The 15,151-nt window shown below is 42.7% G+C and overlaps 1 protein-coding gene across 6 annotated transcripts in view; it reads left to right on the top strand.

Annotated features, from left to right (window-relative positions):
• PLEKHG1 (pleckstrin homology and RhoGEF domain containing G1) overlaps positions 1 to 15,151 on the top strand; it is a 213,975-nt gene that overhangs the window by 194,866 nt on the left and 3,958 nt on the right. For all 6 annotated transcript variants that reach the window (XM_064486574.1, XM_064486573.1, XM_064486576.1 and 3 more), the window contains 4 exons: positions 1,915 to 2,010; positions 3,164 to 3,202; positions 4,717 to 4,739; positions 8,397 to 10,017. In XM_064486574.1, coding sequence (XP_064342644.1) covers positions 1,915 to 2,010; positions 3,164 to 3,202; positions 4,717 to 4,739; positions 8,397 to 10,017 — 1,779 coding nt within the window. The remainder of the gene's footprint in view (positions 1 to 1,914; positions 2,011 to 3,163; positions 3,203 to 4,716; positions 4,740 to 8,396; positions 10,018 to 15,151) is intronic.

The raw sequence follows: 15,151 nt of genomic DNA, 5'->3' as shown, positions 1-15,151 counted from the left end.
CAGAAGTGGCACACATTTTAAAATTACAACCGTTTCACATGGGTGATTGTATGTCTGGGCTTACCTTGTAAGTGAGGCCTTTCCTGTAAAATCAGGCCTTGTTCAAAGCACTTATCACACCCTTGTTACCTTCCAGATTAAACAGAATAAAAAGAGAAGCAACAGTTTTAAAGACTTAAAGCCAGGTTTGACAGAAACTTTTACTTAAAACTTTCTAAGTAACAAACTTTTGAGAAATCTTTCCCCAAGTGAAGCACTGATTCACTTATCCACTCACCCACCAGGCTGCTGGTTGTTAAGTCTCCAGGATTTAAAAAATAAAACTTTACTGACCTAGAAAAACAAGCACCACCACTGTCACTGAGATGCCCCATTTCATGTCCATCAGATCCTGAGAAATGATGCAAGGTGATCCTCACCAGAGAGCTGGACCGGGGCTCACTGCCCTGTGTTCTCTGAATCCCCTTAGCTTACCCAGTGGAACTTCTCTAAGATTTTTTTTTTTTTGAGATATAGTTGATTTACAGTATTGTAGAAGTTCCAGGTGTACAACATAGTGATTCAGAATTTTTAAAGACTATATAGTCCATTTATAGTTATAAAATATTGTCCGTACCCCCTGTGCTATACAGTATATCCTTGTAGCTTATTTACGTTATAAATATATATATATATATGCACACACATGATATATATATGGGCACTGTGAAGAGAAGGCAAGGTCATGGATGGGCAAGTGAGAATTAGGAGGAAAAAGATGGAGGAAGATGGGTGTCCGGAGAGGTCAGCTGTTCCACGTGACCAGCTACATTCAACGAGATCCTTTACTTATTCCCAGGCTCTGGGCTAGCTTTTGGCCACTGTTAAGATTCTGTGAGGGCACAGAATGATGTCAAACCACTAATCGGTGCCACATGCCTCTCTTCCAGGCCAGGCGTATGCCAGAGCAGCCCAGCCTAGGAAAATAACCTTACTTGTCCTCCCCTGACTTTGGGCTTGGCTGGCTGTGAGCAGAGTAGGCCAGTCTGTTGGACCAAATGACTTCATTTATATAATTTTGCCTCTAACATTGGAGAAGTGTATATGTGGTCTTTCCAAGCCTCGGAACTTTCTCGAACTTCAGACATCCTTGAAGAGCTTTAACCCCAATTTGAAGAAAACCCATTTCCAGCTGCATCATAAATTGTGTAGCCTCAGGCTTCAGGGTGCAAGGTGGTCACTGAATATGCTGCAAGACCTTTTAGGATTAGACCAGCTTTTCTTAATCCAAAGTCTGGGCACCCTTAGATAGATATAAATTGTGAAATAAAATGAAAATCCCTTTTCTGGGATGAGAACCTACACCCTGTATCAAATATTCAAAGGAGCAATGTCTAGAAGATACGAAGAGTCGCTGCGCTAGAGGACAGCCTGCACGGGGGCAGGGAGGACTGAGACCCTCCACCACCACGCCGGGCACAGACGCCTCCCCAAATTCCTACCTAGATGGAATTCTCCAGAAGGTTTCACCTTGACGGAGCCTCTGTCAAGGAGCCCATCACTGCAGTCTGCCGGGGCCTTGGTAGCAAGTTCAGCTGCAGGGATTTTCATTTTCATGTATTGTTTGACCTCTGTGGGTCATAGAGTTGCAGATGATTCTGAGTGGGAGCAGGAAGTTATCACACCTCACGCATTTTAACTAACTTTCTAGGAAGAGTAAAGCCGATGGTTGTAGCTCTTTCTGCCCAAGAGTGAAAAAAGGTGAGCGTGCATGTATGTGCCTAGAGGCAGAGGGGTAGAGAGGCAGCTTCACGTGGAAGTCCTGTAAATCCTGCAAGTCCCAGAAGTCCCACAGTATCCAAAGCAAGTTACACCTGTCTCCCGAGAAGTCACTGAACACTTCATTCTTATAGATGCACGTGGTTCTCTTTACAGACTATCCAGGCTTCTGTTACAGTCCTGAGGGAGAGATGAAAGCATTTTGTGGCTCTAAAGACAATTCTGCTCCATATCGGCTGAGAAGAAAATCTGGTAAATAGGATGTTGTAATCCGCATTAAATCATTATGGGGCACTCGCGATGAAAGTCCCTTTCAGTCTGACAAAAAAAAGTGTTTTCTTTCTGGTTTTTGGCACACTGCCAGTTTGAATACATTTGAGGCTGCCTCAAGGTGGGACTCTCAAGCTTTTGTTCTAAAACTCTTCCTACTTGACTCTATTTTCCAGTGAATATAAAGCATATCCATCAGCTAATTTTGCTTTGTAGAGCATTTTACCATTAGCAAGCCGGCACTTAAATTTTATTTACTATCGCTAGTGCAAAATTGTATCATGTAATTGCTACATACAAAAGATTATTCAAACCTAAAGTTTTGACACGTTTGCTAAACTAGACTTCACGTCGCATTCCCTTAGCTCTCAGATTTTTTTTTCATTTAAATCAATATCTATTGAGTACCTGCCTAATTTCTGGCACTATGCTAAGAATTGGGAATATAAGAATAATACACTTGATTCCTGCTTGCAAGAGGTTTGTAGTCTAATGGGAGAGTCAAAAAAAAGTTAAACAAATACCAGTTCATCCCATGAATTTATGATGGAGGTTAAATGGAAGGAATAGTGGAGAGACAAAGGAGAGAGGTTAACCCTCTAGGAAGGAGAGAGAAGGCCTCGCAGACAGAGGACCAGTACCCCCGATGGAGTCAGGGAGCCAAGGAGGCAGATGGGGTGGGAATAGCACATGCAGAGGCCCTGAGACTTGAGCCAGCGGACCTTAGGCCAGGCAGCTATTGCCAGTTGTCAGGCCTGGTTGCACGGTGGGCTGGCAGTGGAGGTGGGCAAGTCAAATGGAAAATGTGGTTGTAGGTGCAGACAGCGGCCTCATCATGGAAAACCAAAGAGGCCACGCAGAGGGTTTGAACTTGATCCTGCAGGCTGTGGAAGGATTTTAAGCAATGAAATATTTGCCTTTTAAAAAGAAAATTCTGGTTCAATGTGGCAAATGAAATTGGCAGTTTTGATGGAGTGAACATCTTGCTGTCAAGAATCTCTAAGCAATGAGGATTTAGGTGAATTTGATAGAAAATTGCTAGAGCTCAATTAATTTGTCCATAAGCTAATAATTCACTTATAAAAAAATCTTGATCTGGTTTTGCAAATGATGCTGACCTTATTTTTTCTCTCAGAACCTTCCTCAAGATCACACAAAGTTTTGAAGACCAGCGGTAAGTCTTAAAGTAGCTTTTCTTTTTTCATTCTTGTTGACATCCACTAAGTCAGACCATACACACCAAAAAATAAACCCCCAGAAGAATTACAGATCGACAGAACTGATTATCTTCTGTAACAAATAGTGCCCCATTATAAAATGTAAAGCTGAATGGCATAAAATGTTTGCCATATAGACAAACAAGCATAAAAAAATTAATGCCTGTTGATGTTGATCTAAGACATCCCATACACCAGAAAGAAAAGACAGACGACTCTTTTTTGAAAGGCAGAGCATATAATCTTCTTTTACAGGAGAAACACAAACTGCCAATAAAATTTATAAATGGCCACCCATATTAGCAATCAGGAAAATCATATATTTCAATGAGATAGAGGAGGAAAGAAAGTTGTGGGCATGGCCAAAAAAAAGAAACAGGCACTCAAACTATTGGAGTATAAATTTCTGCAACCTTTTTGGAGCAAAATTTGGTAACGCCCAATTAAATTTAAAATGCCCATTTGCCCTCGGACCAAAAATTTCAAACTTCTCACTTGTATAAATTTCACAATGTACCCTTCCTATATAGAAGGGTGTGGACAGATCCATGAGTACATGTGTTCTTTGTAGCATTTGTAACAACATCACATAAAATGCCCATCTAGTGGGAAATAGTTTAAAAAGTTGTAGTAAATCCTGGAATACTTCATGGAATATTACGCAGCTATAAAAAAGCAATGAAGTACATATCTGTCTACTGACAAGCGTGTTCACATATATTTAGCATAAAATGCAGTGTTGCATATTGCATCTTTACTTTAGAAACAGAAAAACCTGTGCATTATGGTGGGATGGGGGCAGTGGGTATGGGACCTGGAAAGATGAACATCAAACTTTCAAATGTGGTTACCTCTGTGAGGTGGAATTTGTGGAGAGGATTCGATCACTTTTTACTTTGTATGCTTCTGTAATTAAACAAAGTTTCAGGACGAGACACACGTGATCAGGGTACTGTGAGGGTATCTCTGAGGATGTGGCTAGTAAATCTCTCCCCACAATTCCCTTTGCACCGTTCCTGAGCACAGCGCCAAGGTGACCCTGCTGATAAATGCTGTATCTTTCAATTAACACCAATAAAATGTTTAAAAATTAACAAAAGCATAATCTTATGTGTAAGTGATTTTCATGGATTGGGGCATGTGGATTTTTTTTTTCAGGCAATATATATTTTGAGGGGGAAGCTTTTGAAACTTATTAATATGAATTGGTCCATTGCTCTCAAGGATTAAGGAAGATACTTAACACTCAGATGTATGTAAGTGTGTTTTACATACAGTACAGGAAATGCAACTCGGATAACTGAGAAGCATTTTCTGATAATCAGCTCTAAAGGGCCCAGGAGCCTCTTGGGCTTCAATTCTTAATAACAAGTTTAAAAGTCCTATAAAGTGAGTACTCACCTATGGATGAGTTACATTTATAATTCTCAAAGATAAAAAATAAAAAAATAAAAAAACTCTTATTTTTCAGAAACAGCACAAGATATCCAAAAGGTAAGTACTATTAAATTGCCTATTTTGAAATGTTTACTTTAGGTTCCTTTTACATACCCTTTCCTCTTCTAAGTGTAAATAATTACTTTACATGTTGGAATAGTTTTAAGTTAGTGCTGGTCCTTATCAACCCTCCACCAACTCCACAACCCCCAGCTTCATCTCTCAGAATTAAGGCAATGATTTCGTCATCCTTCTGTCCCCACCTCTCTCATCTCAGAAGCTATAAGGTTACCTTAAGATGTAACACCTGTAGGGCTAGTCTCACCCACCCCATGTTGCCCTGAGCCTCTGCACGTGTAAGACCGAGGCTCTGTCATCCTGAGTATTTGCTCCCTTCTCAAACCATCAGCCTTCAATCACAAAGATCCTTCTAAGAGTATGGTCCTGCTGCTGATATAAGAGGTGTGACTATTTGTGGTATAACGAAACTTTACCTAGTCTTGATTTTCTTTGTCCAATAGAAGGTTAGAAGAGGAGGAATAAAAATGGTGTGTTCTATTGGAAGATGTATATTCAAGTGTATTAGCCATGAACAACAGACGTTATATTCTGGCCTGAGTAAACCACGTCCAATATGGTTTTCATCAGTTGGCTTGATTAGCAAGTCTTAGAGAACTGATCATGGCTTCTTGCTTCGTGTTCTGTAACGCTGTGGCTGTGAAATCTCTCCCCACAATTCCACTTGCATCGCTCCTTGGCACAGGGTCAAAGTGGCCCTGTTAATAGATAATGTATCTTTCATTTAAGATGTCTAAATGTTTAAAAATCAACATAACCTTATCTTTAAGTGATTATCTTAAAATTAGGGCATGTGGATTTTTTTCAGGTAGTATATGAGCTTTTGAAACTTACTAACATTAATTGGTTCACTGTCCTAGAGTATGGCATGAGATTTTGATTTTTTTTTTTTGTAATATACACTGTTGTCATGAACAAACACTGGATAGGTGTCCTGTGTAAGGTAGCCAAACTAAGACCACGGAGCAAGCCCCACTCAGTCACAGGTGGGAAATCACTCTATCAGTCCTTGAGATGCAATCTCAAGAGCTTCTCAGAAACTTTCCAGAATAGTGAGAAAGCCAAGTCTCCATAGAAGGATAAATTTATAAAATCCAAAGACAAGAAAGAAAGAAAACATCAATGTACTTTTTTCTTAGTTATAAAATCCCATCTCCTAGCAATAAGGAATGCATACTAAATTCAGGGAGAGACTAAAGAGTTAAGGAGATTAACATTTCTCCCAGAATATACATGCCAAGGCCGTGTGTGTATGTGTATGTCTAGATGTTTAAAGAGAGAGACATGGAGGGATTGAGAGAAGGAGAGAGATTTAGCTCATATATAAATTGGATTAAGACATGGATTCAAATCCATTTCTGCCATTTATAAGCTGTAGGACTGTAAGCAAGTTGTTAAACCTTACTGAGACTTAGTTCCCTAATTTACAGAGTTGTTATATAGATTGAATGTGATGTGTTTTTAAAGTGCTTAGCACAGTATTTGGCACAAAGCAAGTGCTCCGTAAATTATACCTGTTATCGTATTATTATTAAATAGCCATAATGCCGAGAATGTGGGAAAAAGGGGGAAAATGTTCATCATACCTCTGGTGAAACTGAGAAATCTACACTGTGTGTTTCTGTGTTGTGTCCATTCCATACACTGATTATTTCTTAATCTGAGAGTTGCTTCAGATTCTCCTGACGATTTATTTGATATAAAATTTCAGCTTCCAACGTCCTGCTAACTTCAAGTGTAGTTACCTTAAAAATATACTTTGATATGAACAATTCCATTTTTCCTAATTTTCTAAAATGTCTAGAAATTATTCTGGGATGAAAGATTTGAAGAAGGTATTACTTCTGGCTGTTCACAAAAATCATTGTTACACTTTCACAGTGTTGCATCATGATTTCACTAGCTAATGCAAACTTATTTTAGTTTATAAAATGCAGTTAGTGGGTGCCCATATTTTGTAAACATTACACCAGTGCATTCTGAGTAAGATGAAAAGGGAGAGATATTAAAGGGTAAAGAGGAAAAAAAAAACCAAAAAAGCAGAAAAGCCACATATATGATTTATGTACTTGTGTGTGTTATATATCTGTGTGTGTGTGTGTATTCATTTACTCCTAGTCCTCAAATGGTCCAGTTTTACTATATGAAAAGGGTGAACAAAAGATTAAGTGCCTAATTGGACTTTTCTAGTTTTAAATTTGTGACAGAAAAGTAACATTCAGGATGAAATGTTATCCTTTCCCTCCCTGCTTTCCTCTCCTTGTCCTGATACACAGGTAGGTAGGCACAAAGGCAGAAATACTGATAGGTGGATATTCCAAAGTAATACGTTTCTTTTGTTTGTTTTTATTTGTGGCGGGAGGTAATTAAGTTTACTTATTTATTTATTAGAGGAGGCCAAGGCAATATGTATCCCAGTTTCATTGACTACTGATGAAAAATTCTTGCTAATTTGATATTTCCAGGAGGTTACCATAGTGTTTTGATCAGAAACTATGTCCCTGGTACTAATTGGTTTGAATCTGTCTTAACCCTTTCAACTCTTTGCAGCTAATCCCAGTACCCACAGTGGGCATCAGAGGGCAGTCCATTGCCTGTCTGCACAGCCAAGCTCCATGAAGAAAGGTTCCAAGTTATGAGACCCATTGTTTTCTCCGATTAGAAATCGTTAATATCACTCATATTTTACTTCCTAACAGGCATCTAAACATTACTTCCTTAAATGCATTTTAAAAGAAAGTAAGATTTTTCATTAACTCAGTAGTGGATTAAATTAAATTCCTGCAACAAAGGCTCTTTGCCTAGAATCTATAAACCAAGGCAGTGCTGACCAGGTTCATGCAGGTCTGCAGATTTAAGGAAAACCCTTGGATGAGATGCAGTCAGATCACTTACAGGGGCTTCTGCTACACCAGAAACCATGATAGAACTCCTAAGAGTCAAACCCCAAATAAAAACCAGATTCCATGGCCCTTGACACCTATTTATGTTCATTCATATAATGTTATTTGCCCAGGACGCAGGGGGATTACTTGAAGTATCTGAGAGTCTTCCATATTTAGCTGATTCCCTGCAGTGGGGTAAGGTATTTGGAGTCAAACCTGGGTTTGCATCCTAACCTTTCCACCGATGAGAGAGAGCAAGTTACTGAATCTTTATGAGCCTAGATTTCTTTACTGTGAAACTGGTCCAATCATACTAATTCACAGAGTGATTGTGAACATTAAGTTTGGAGAATGTCTTCAAGTGGCCTACCCTATTTCTAAGTAAATATCAATTCCTCCTTACTGCCCCTTTTGCAGAATTTTCACATGCTTTTCAACTCAAGTTAAAATCAACATTGTTGGGGGAAGGGTATAGTTCAAGTGGAGGAGTGCATGCTTAGCATGTGCCAAGTCCTGGGTTCAATCCCCAGTACCTCCTCTAAATAAATAAACCTAATTACCTCCCCACCCAAAAAAAAAAAAATGTAAATAACTAAATTAATTAATTAAAAAAATAAAATCAATAATGTTTACTGATCACTTTCTTAAGACTTTCACAGTCTAGTGGGAGAGGCAGCGTGTAAATACAGGAGGGCATAAGTAAGGTGTCTGTAGTGCTGCAGCTCAGCTGCTATGTTCCTGTCTTCCTCAGGTTTCCAGAGAGGAAGGGTCTCCCCAGCGGACTTCAGCAGGTGCGTCTCCCGCCCAGAGGAACGGTCAGCCCAGCAGTTCTGCCATTTTCAGCGTGCTTCGCGGGGGTGGGGCCGTTAGAAACATCTGGACGGACCACCAGATCCGGCAAGCCTTGTTTCCCGGCCGCCGGTCGCCGCAGGAGAACGAGGAGGATGAAGACGATTATCAGATGTTCGTACCGTCCTTCTCCTCTTCAGATCTGAACTCTGCCCGGCTGTGTGAAGACAGCACTTCGAGTCGACCCTGCAGTTGGCACATGGGACAGATGGAGTCCGCGGAGACCCCCAGCTCTGGCCACAGGGTCGTGCGGCGGGCCAGCAGCGCTGGCGAGAGCAACACGTGCCCCTCTGACGTAAGAATTAGGGACAGCGACGGCTCCCAGTACGGCTCCCAAAGGGACCTGCAGAATGACCTGAAAACAGAGGGGCGGGACGGGACGACCCCCTTCGGGTCCTCTATGGAGTTGACTATCGATGACATAGACCATGTCTATGATAACATCAGTTATGAGGACTTGAAACTGATGGTTGCCAAACGGGAAGAAGCCGAAGCCCCTTTCCCCAGACCCGCCAGGGACTCTGTTCGCCCCAAGAGCAGCCCGGAGCTCGCCTTCTCAAAGAGGCCAGCTGGCCGGGAGAAGAGTCCTCCGCACCCGCAGAAAGATGGAGCGCTCCCGGGCCGGGAGGCCTTGAACCAAAGCGCACGCGATCTCCAGGTGGTGGAGGAGAACATCTACGACACCATAGGGCTCCCGGACCCGCCCTCCCTGGACTTCAGGTGCAGCAGCCTGAAGCGTCCCAAGAGGAGCACCTTCCTGGGCCTGGACGCCGACTTGGGGTGCTGTGACAGTCTGAGGGCCTCTGTTTCCCAGGACAGCCTCCAGTTCAGTGAGGACCAGGCACCCTACCCCCCGGGACCCTCCGATAACGATTATCTGAGTTTGCTCTATAACTCCTTCGGCTGCAACTTGTCCAGAGCCGATCGGTCCATCTCCGATCAACTGTCTGAAGAAGTAGACGAAATCTGGAACGACCTGGAAAATTACATCAAGAAAAACGAAGTCAAAGCCAGAGACCGGCTTCTGGCAGCGTTTCCCGTCAGCAAAGACGACGTGCAAGAGCGACCGCTCGCAGCCAGCGCCCCGGAGCTGAGCGCACGCTCCCCGCTCTCGCTGGCCACGGGCCGGGCCCTCCTCGCGCGGCCAGAAGACGAGCCCGGGCTGGCCTCCTGCGCCCTCGGCCGAACCCCGGCCTCCAAAGACGGCTCCTGCGTGAGCCTCCACCGGCTCTCACTGACCGGCGACCTGCCTCCCATAGAAAGTCCTTATGAAGTGGCCGGCAGCAGCCTGTCCCCAGCGGACCTGGAGAACCCTGACTCTGGCATGGACCATGTGGACAAGACCAGGAGCAGGGTTTTCCTGATGGCCAGGCAGTACAGTCAGAAGATCAAGAAGGCAAATCAACTGTTAAAGGTCAAAAGCCCAGAGCTGGAGCAGACACCTGGCAGCCAGCCCCAGAAGCCGGTGCCCAGGGACCTGGCGGCCATCCTGGAAGAAAAGAAGCAGGGCGGGCCCGCCATCGGTAGGTCCCTCCTTCTCCTTCCGAGGATGGGGAGAGCCGCATTCAGGTTCTAAACGTCCATAGCACTGAGGACACTGTCACCCAGCTGTTCATTCTCACAGTGAGACCATAGACTCGCTGAGATGCACACAGTCCGGGCCCTCCCTGCACCCACCGGAACACATGTGTGGGAGCGTGATTGGCTCTGGAGGGTTCCGTGGTGCCTGTGACATCGTCACTCCAGTTGTGATGTTTGAAGCAGTTGATATAATGATAGCAATCCGTTTCGCTGGTGGCATCTGTTGCTTTTCCCTGTGTATCAGTGAGTTAAGAGAAGGGTAGCTGGGTGAGAGTTTAAGGTTTGGACACACATGGAATAGGATTGCTCTCCACTCCAGAATCCCAACAAAAATGCCTACTCATTCTAACACAGACAAAAATCCGTCCTTTTTGCATTTTTTTTTAGCTGTTCACACTATAACTCAGCTGTTTTCTCACGCATTACATTTACTAGTTGATTTTTTTCAATAGCTGCCATAATGCATTTAATACCTCTCATTTGGTGTTCTCATATATGCTTCCAAGAATTTTAATTATTTATGTCAAGCCTCCTTTGTGGGGCAGAACTAAACCAGGGGCATGGGTGTGATATCAGTACTCTTAACGTTAAAGGAATGAGATGTTCACAGTTTCACTTTTTTCTCTTTTTTAGAGAAGCATATATTCCCTGGCTAAATTACACAGGGTTCTTCTGAAGAATGAACCTTAACCATAATCTTGGTGGAAGAGCATAGATGTGAATAAAGCACAGGATTGTCATGCAAAGAAAAATATCCGTGGGTGCTGGCTGGCTCTTGCCTGGGGAATTTTTCACCTCCAGACCCAGAGAGATTTCTGGGGTTAGGCCCAGGAATCTGAATTTTAAAACTGTGGACTTTCAGTCCTGTTTTAAGAATCCCTGCCCTGGATCTTCTGACAAAGGACCACCTCAGTATCAAATGAGAAAAGACAGTTCTCCAATTGAAAGTTACAACGAGGTGGCTCAGTATCAGGGCACATTTAGTTAACTTAGCTTGATGGTGATGTGGCTCCTCGGGCCAGCTTAATGCTCCTAACCTCCTCTCTTTGGAATTGCTTTCTTAGGTGGAAACCAGAGAATAAGAAGGCGCTATCCAAGTCCTAAGTGAACTCACAAGTTGCATGACAAGAATCTGTAGGAAATTTTTTTTTTAAGTTTGGAAGTATTTAAGAATTATCTAAAGCTTTACTCTTTTTCCAGAGTTTAATCATACAGTAAGGTTTCTTAACACATAGGAAACTTAAGCCCTGGAATTGCTACCCGAAGGATTTTTACAAACTCTCTTTGACTTCTTCTTTTTAAATAAAGGTTAAAAGTGATTTTTATGTGACTGTGAGAGAGATGAGGTTACATATATTTTTCTTCTTGCAATAACATGCCTGAAGTAACTCATGTCCATTTTCCAACGCTAGAGTTGTTAAGCTGGTTTGTTGTTACACACAGAAAACGTGGCTGAGTTCCAGCTGCAGACAGACTATTTGGGAGCACAGATGGCATTAGAAATAGTAGCGTATTGGCAGTGCATCCACTGACTGAATCTGGGCTAGGGCGCCTCTGAATGAGAGAAAATATAATACCAAGGTTTCTGATGATGATGGATTGATTATGCCAGCAGACAGTTGTTTAAAAAGTGACAATCTCCTGAGACGTGTTGTTTTGAATAAGGACCATCCATTAACATGCAAAACTCAACCTTCATAGAAGCACGGTCTTCAATACTGAATCGTTAGGGCTTACAGCTACCTTGAATAGTCTTTTTTATCCACCTTTTGATTTTAAGTATTAATAGATTTCCCTTTAGGGTTTTCTTTTGCTTTTTTTTTTTTTTTTTTTTTTTGCTTTTGGATTGTTCTTTTTGTTTTGCCTACTGGTGTCTTCTTGGGCTCCTGTAGGATTTTTTCTCAGCTTTGTGTCTGGGCCCTTTCCTGACACGGTGGGCTACTAGCAATGTTCTCTCCAACAAAGAGGAGATCTCTCCAAAGTCATCTTCCGAGAGGGGCGTGTCCCCCTGCTGTCTGGCAGGAGCACGTCTGTCAGGCCTGCCATCTCTCAGACCCGAGGAGCCTTCCATCTGGGTGGATCGAGACCACTTCCTGTGCCCACTAGGCTTTCAATCAGTTGACGTGATGACTCCTTTTCTCTCTCTCGTTTATCTGGGCACAGGGCGTCGTAATCGAACGGACCGATTCTCCAGACTTCTCCGTATGGGCCTTGCCGCTTTGCCAGGAGCTTGCTCTCGGTGTTGTGCGGAAGGAGGAGCACCCTATTCACCTGCTGAAACTCTCCAGCACCTTTATTGAACTCTCTAGCCGGGGTCTACAGGCCCCGGGTCAGACTTCCGCCTATAAATCACCCAACCAGGTCCAGTCCTTCCCACCTTTTTGAGCCTGTTGTAGCATGCTGGCCATCTTGTTCCGCCAGGCCTCCCTTCTGATAGCCTTTGAGGCCATGGAAGCCTTTGGGTTCCCTTTTTGATGGGTGTGATGTTTCACATGGGAGAAAACTCCATGTAGGCTTGAGGAATTTTCCTCCTCGTGTAAAGTAGGGAAGGCAAAATAACTTTTTATTTTATGCTTTGCTCTGCATCTCAAGGAACACCAGAAACATTGATTTTAATCCTGTCTTGAAAACAGTATATTTCATACTCCTCTCAGCAAGGATCATTTCGGATTTTTTATCTGGAATTATAAGTCCACCTTTTAAACTTACAAAAGAGAAATAAACCAGAGATAGCTCCGGGGTCATCCATAATAATGTCCATCTTCTATAAAGACGATCAGTGCCAGAACTAAGGATGAGGGGAACGTTGATCCGGTTGACTGATGTGACTAAGCTTTTTAGGCTAGAGGTGGCGTCTTGGGCTGGCTAGTTCCTGTATATCTGGCTAAGGGAATCTATTTAATGGTAGCCATTGCTCTGGAAGCTTGTATCTTGTTCACATTGGCATCACGCAAGTTATAGACCCTCTTAGAAGGTCAAACTGAGACCAGAAAAAGCCCCAAAACGTAGATAGGCACTGTGTATTACGTACTTGTGAGATACTTTCTATTCCAAAATTATATATGGTCAACTTTTTATTATCCAAAGACAACCTGTGCCCTGTGAGTTGTCTATAATACATAATGTATGTCTGTATAGCATTTTATCCAAGGCTGTCTTCCTGCTTCTCCTTTTCCTGTTATGCCGGAATTCTAGGCTGCCTTTCTGCTCTCAGTGGGATAGTCCTCGGGAAAGCACATTTACTTTTAACACTACGTTTAGAATAAAAGGAGGCAGTCCAAAAAGTATCTAAGTAATTATGTAGCTCTTGAAACCAATTTCTGTCTAGAACTATGCTTGGTTTTCTGTGGGGATTGTTCTCCAAGATTAAAGTCTCATGAACTAGGTGGAAAAATAAACCAGCTTATATAAAACAATGAGCAACACAAGACTGCATGCGTGCGTGCATGTATATGCACGCATATATAACCAATAGCTAAGTATTATGGTGCTCACTAAGTTTATAAGACATGAGAGAAGAGAAATCACTTAGAAAAGGATTCATAGAGGTGACAGGGTCTATGGAGGGTCTTGAGAGGTAAATAGGATTTGCTTAAGCAAAGGAAGAAGTGTGATAAAGAAGAAAAAAAGCATAAGAAATAATATGCATATTTTGGATAATACATGGTTTTTAGATTATCTGGGCCACCATGTTCTAAAGTAAAGAGCTAATTGTTCTTACAAGACCTTATAGTTAAATTTTGGTACTGGAATAGTTTAACTGAATTTTTTAAATTAGCTCTCACTGCTTTCCCCCAAATTGTCATTTTCTTGGAAACTTGTGAAAGTTCAGAGCCTTCCTGATTCAGCTGTGGGATCAGGCTCAGAGCCACAGTGTAGAGGAGAATGGCTCGGGCAGAACCATCTTGACTTCCATGTGGGACTGCTAGCCAAGGACAAGTCTAAGGGCCAGCTAACACTGGCTAGGCTTCATAGTTAACAAAACATTATCAATGTCAGGATGGCTAACACAGGCGCCTTGGGGTCCAGTCTCTTAAGGGGTTGCCAAATCTTAATCGGTGCTGGGAGTCTTCACTCTGCCCTCTAAGGAGTAATAGCTCAAGTTTTTGTCACTAAAAGTTCTAAACTAACCATCGCTGTCCTTCCAAGGAAGTTAGACTTGAAAGCCTGAAGGATCTTGAATGAAGTATAATCTATAATGAGAAGTTAAACACACCATGTATTCTGATTCTGGGGACTAAGCCTCAAGCGATCTGAGGGGGTTGCAGTTAAGAGGCACACAGAATAACAGCAGGTTGATTTCTGTCCTCGTGAAGACAAACTTGAAAGAAATGGCAGAAACTCAACTACACGTTTAGTTTAAATTCAAGGAATAATTTACTAACTGCAGGTTACTAGAAATATAAATAGTTTAAAGAGGAAGAAAATGTAATGTCACTTACTGGTCATTATATGTGGGGCAGCTTCCCTTTGTAGAGACTGTAGAGATGTGGTTGGAGCAATTTATAGGATTCATGGAGCAGTCATGTGGGTTCCTGGATTGGGAGCTGGGGGAGCGGAAGCAGACAGCTCGTGACATTGACATCTCTGGGCTCTCCCTTTTAAATCATTCCTGGCCCAAGAGAATTCCTTACTTATATCATGGTTCCGTTCATGTCTTTAGAAACATCTGTACTCGGAAGTGGAGCAGAGAGGATAATGGCTTTAGAGCTTAATTCAAAGCGGCATTAGCTGTTGTGGAAATAATGGTAAAATCCTGTTCTGCAGCCTACACTAGAGAGCATTAGATTATCAATTATATGCACAGGATGGTTCATTCTTAATGTCTTGAAAGCATAGGCTTCAGTGCCCAGCTTCTCAGTGATGGGAAGGGAGATGGGGCTCAGCCAATACATGTGGTTCTGAAGTACTGGAAGGGAGGATCTCCTGCAGCCATCAAGACAGTGGCAGTGGAGGGCTGCCTGGAAGCTAGAAGTGCAGGGACAGCCTCTGGGAGCAGACTCTCCTGGGAGTAGCTGTCTGAGAGCAATCAAGACTGGGGAGGAGGCAGGGGCAGCCATGGCAGGGTAGATTGTG

Source organism: Camelus dromedarius, chromosome 6, assembly GCF_036321535.1.
Source record: "Camelus dromedarius isolate mCamDro1 chromosome 6, mCamDro1.pat, whole genome shotgun sequence".
NCBI classification, from domain to species: domain Eukaryota; kingdom Metazoa; phylum Chordata; class Mammalia; order Artiodactyla; family Camelidae; genus Camelus; species Camelus dromedarius.
The sequence above is the reverse complement of the archived record's forward strand: the minus strand, read 5'-3'. Positions and strand labels throughout refer to the sequence as shown.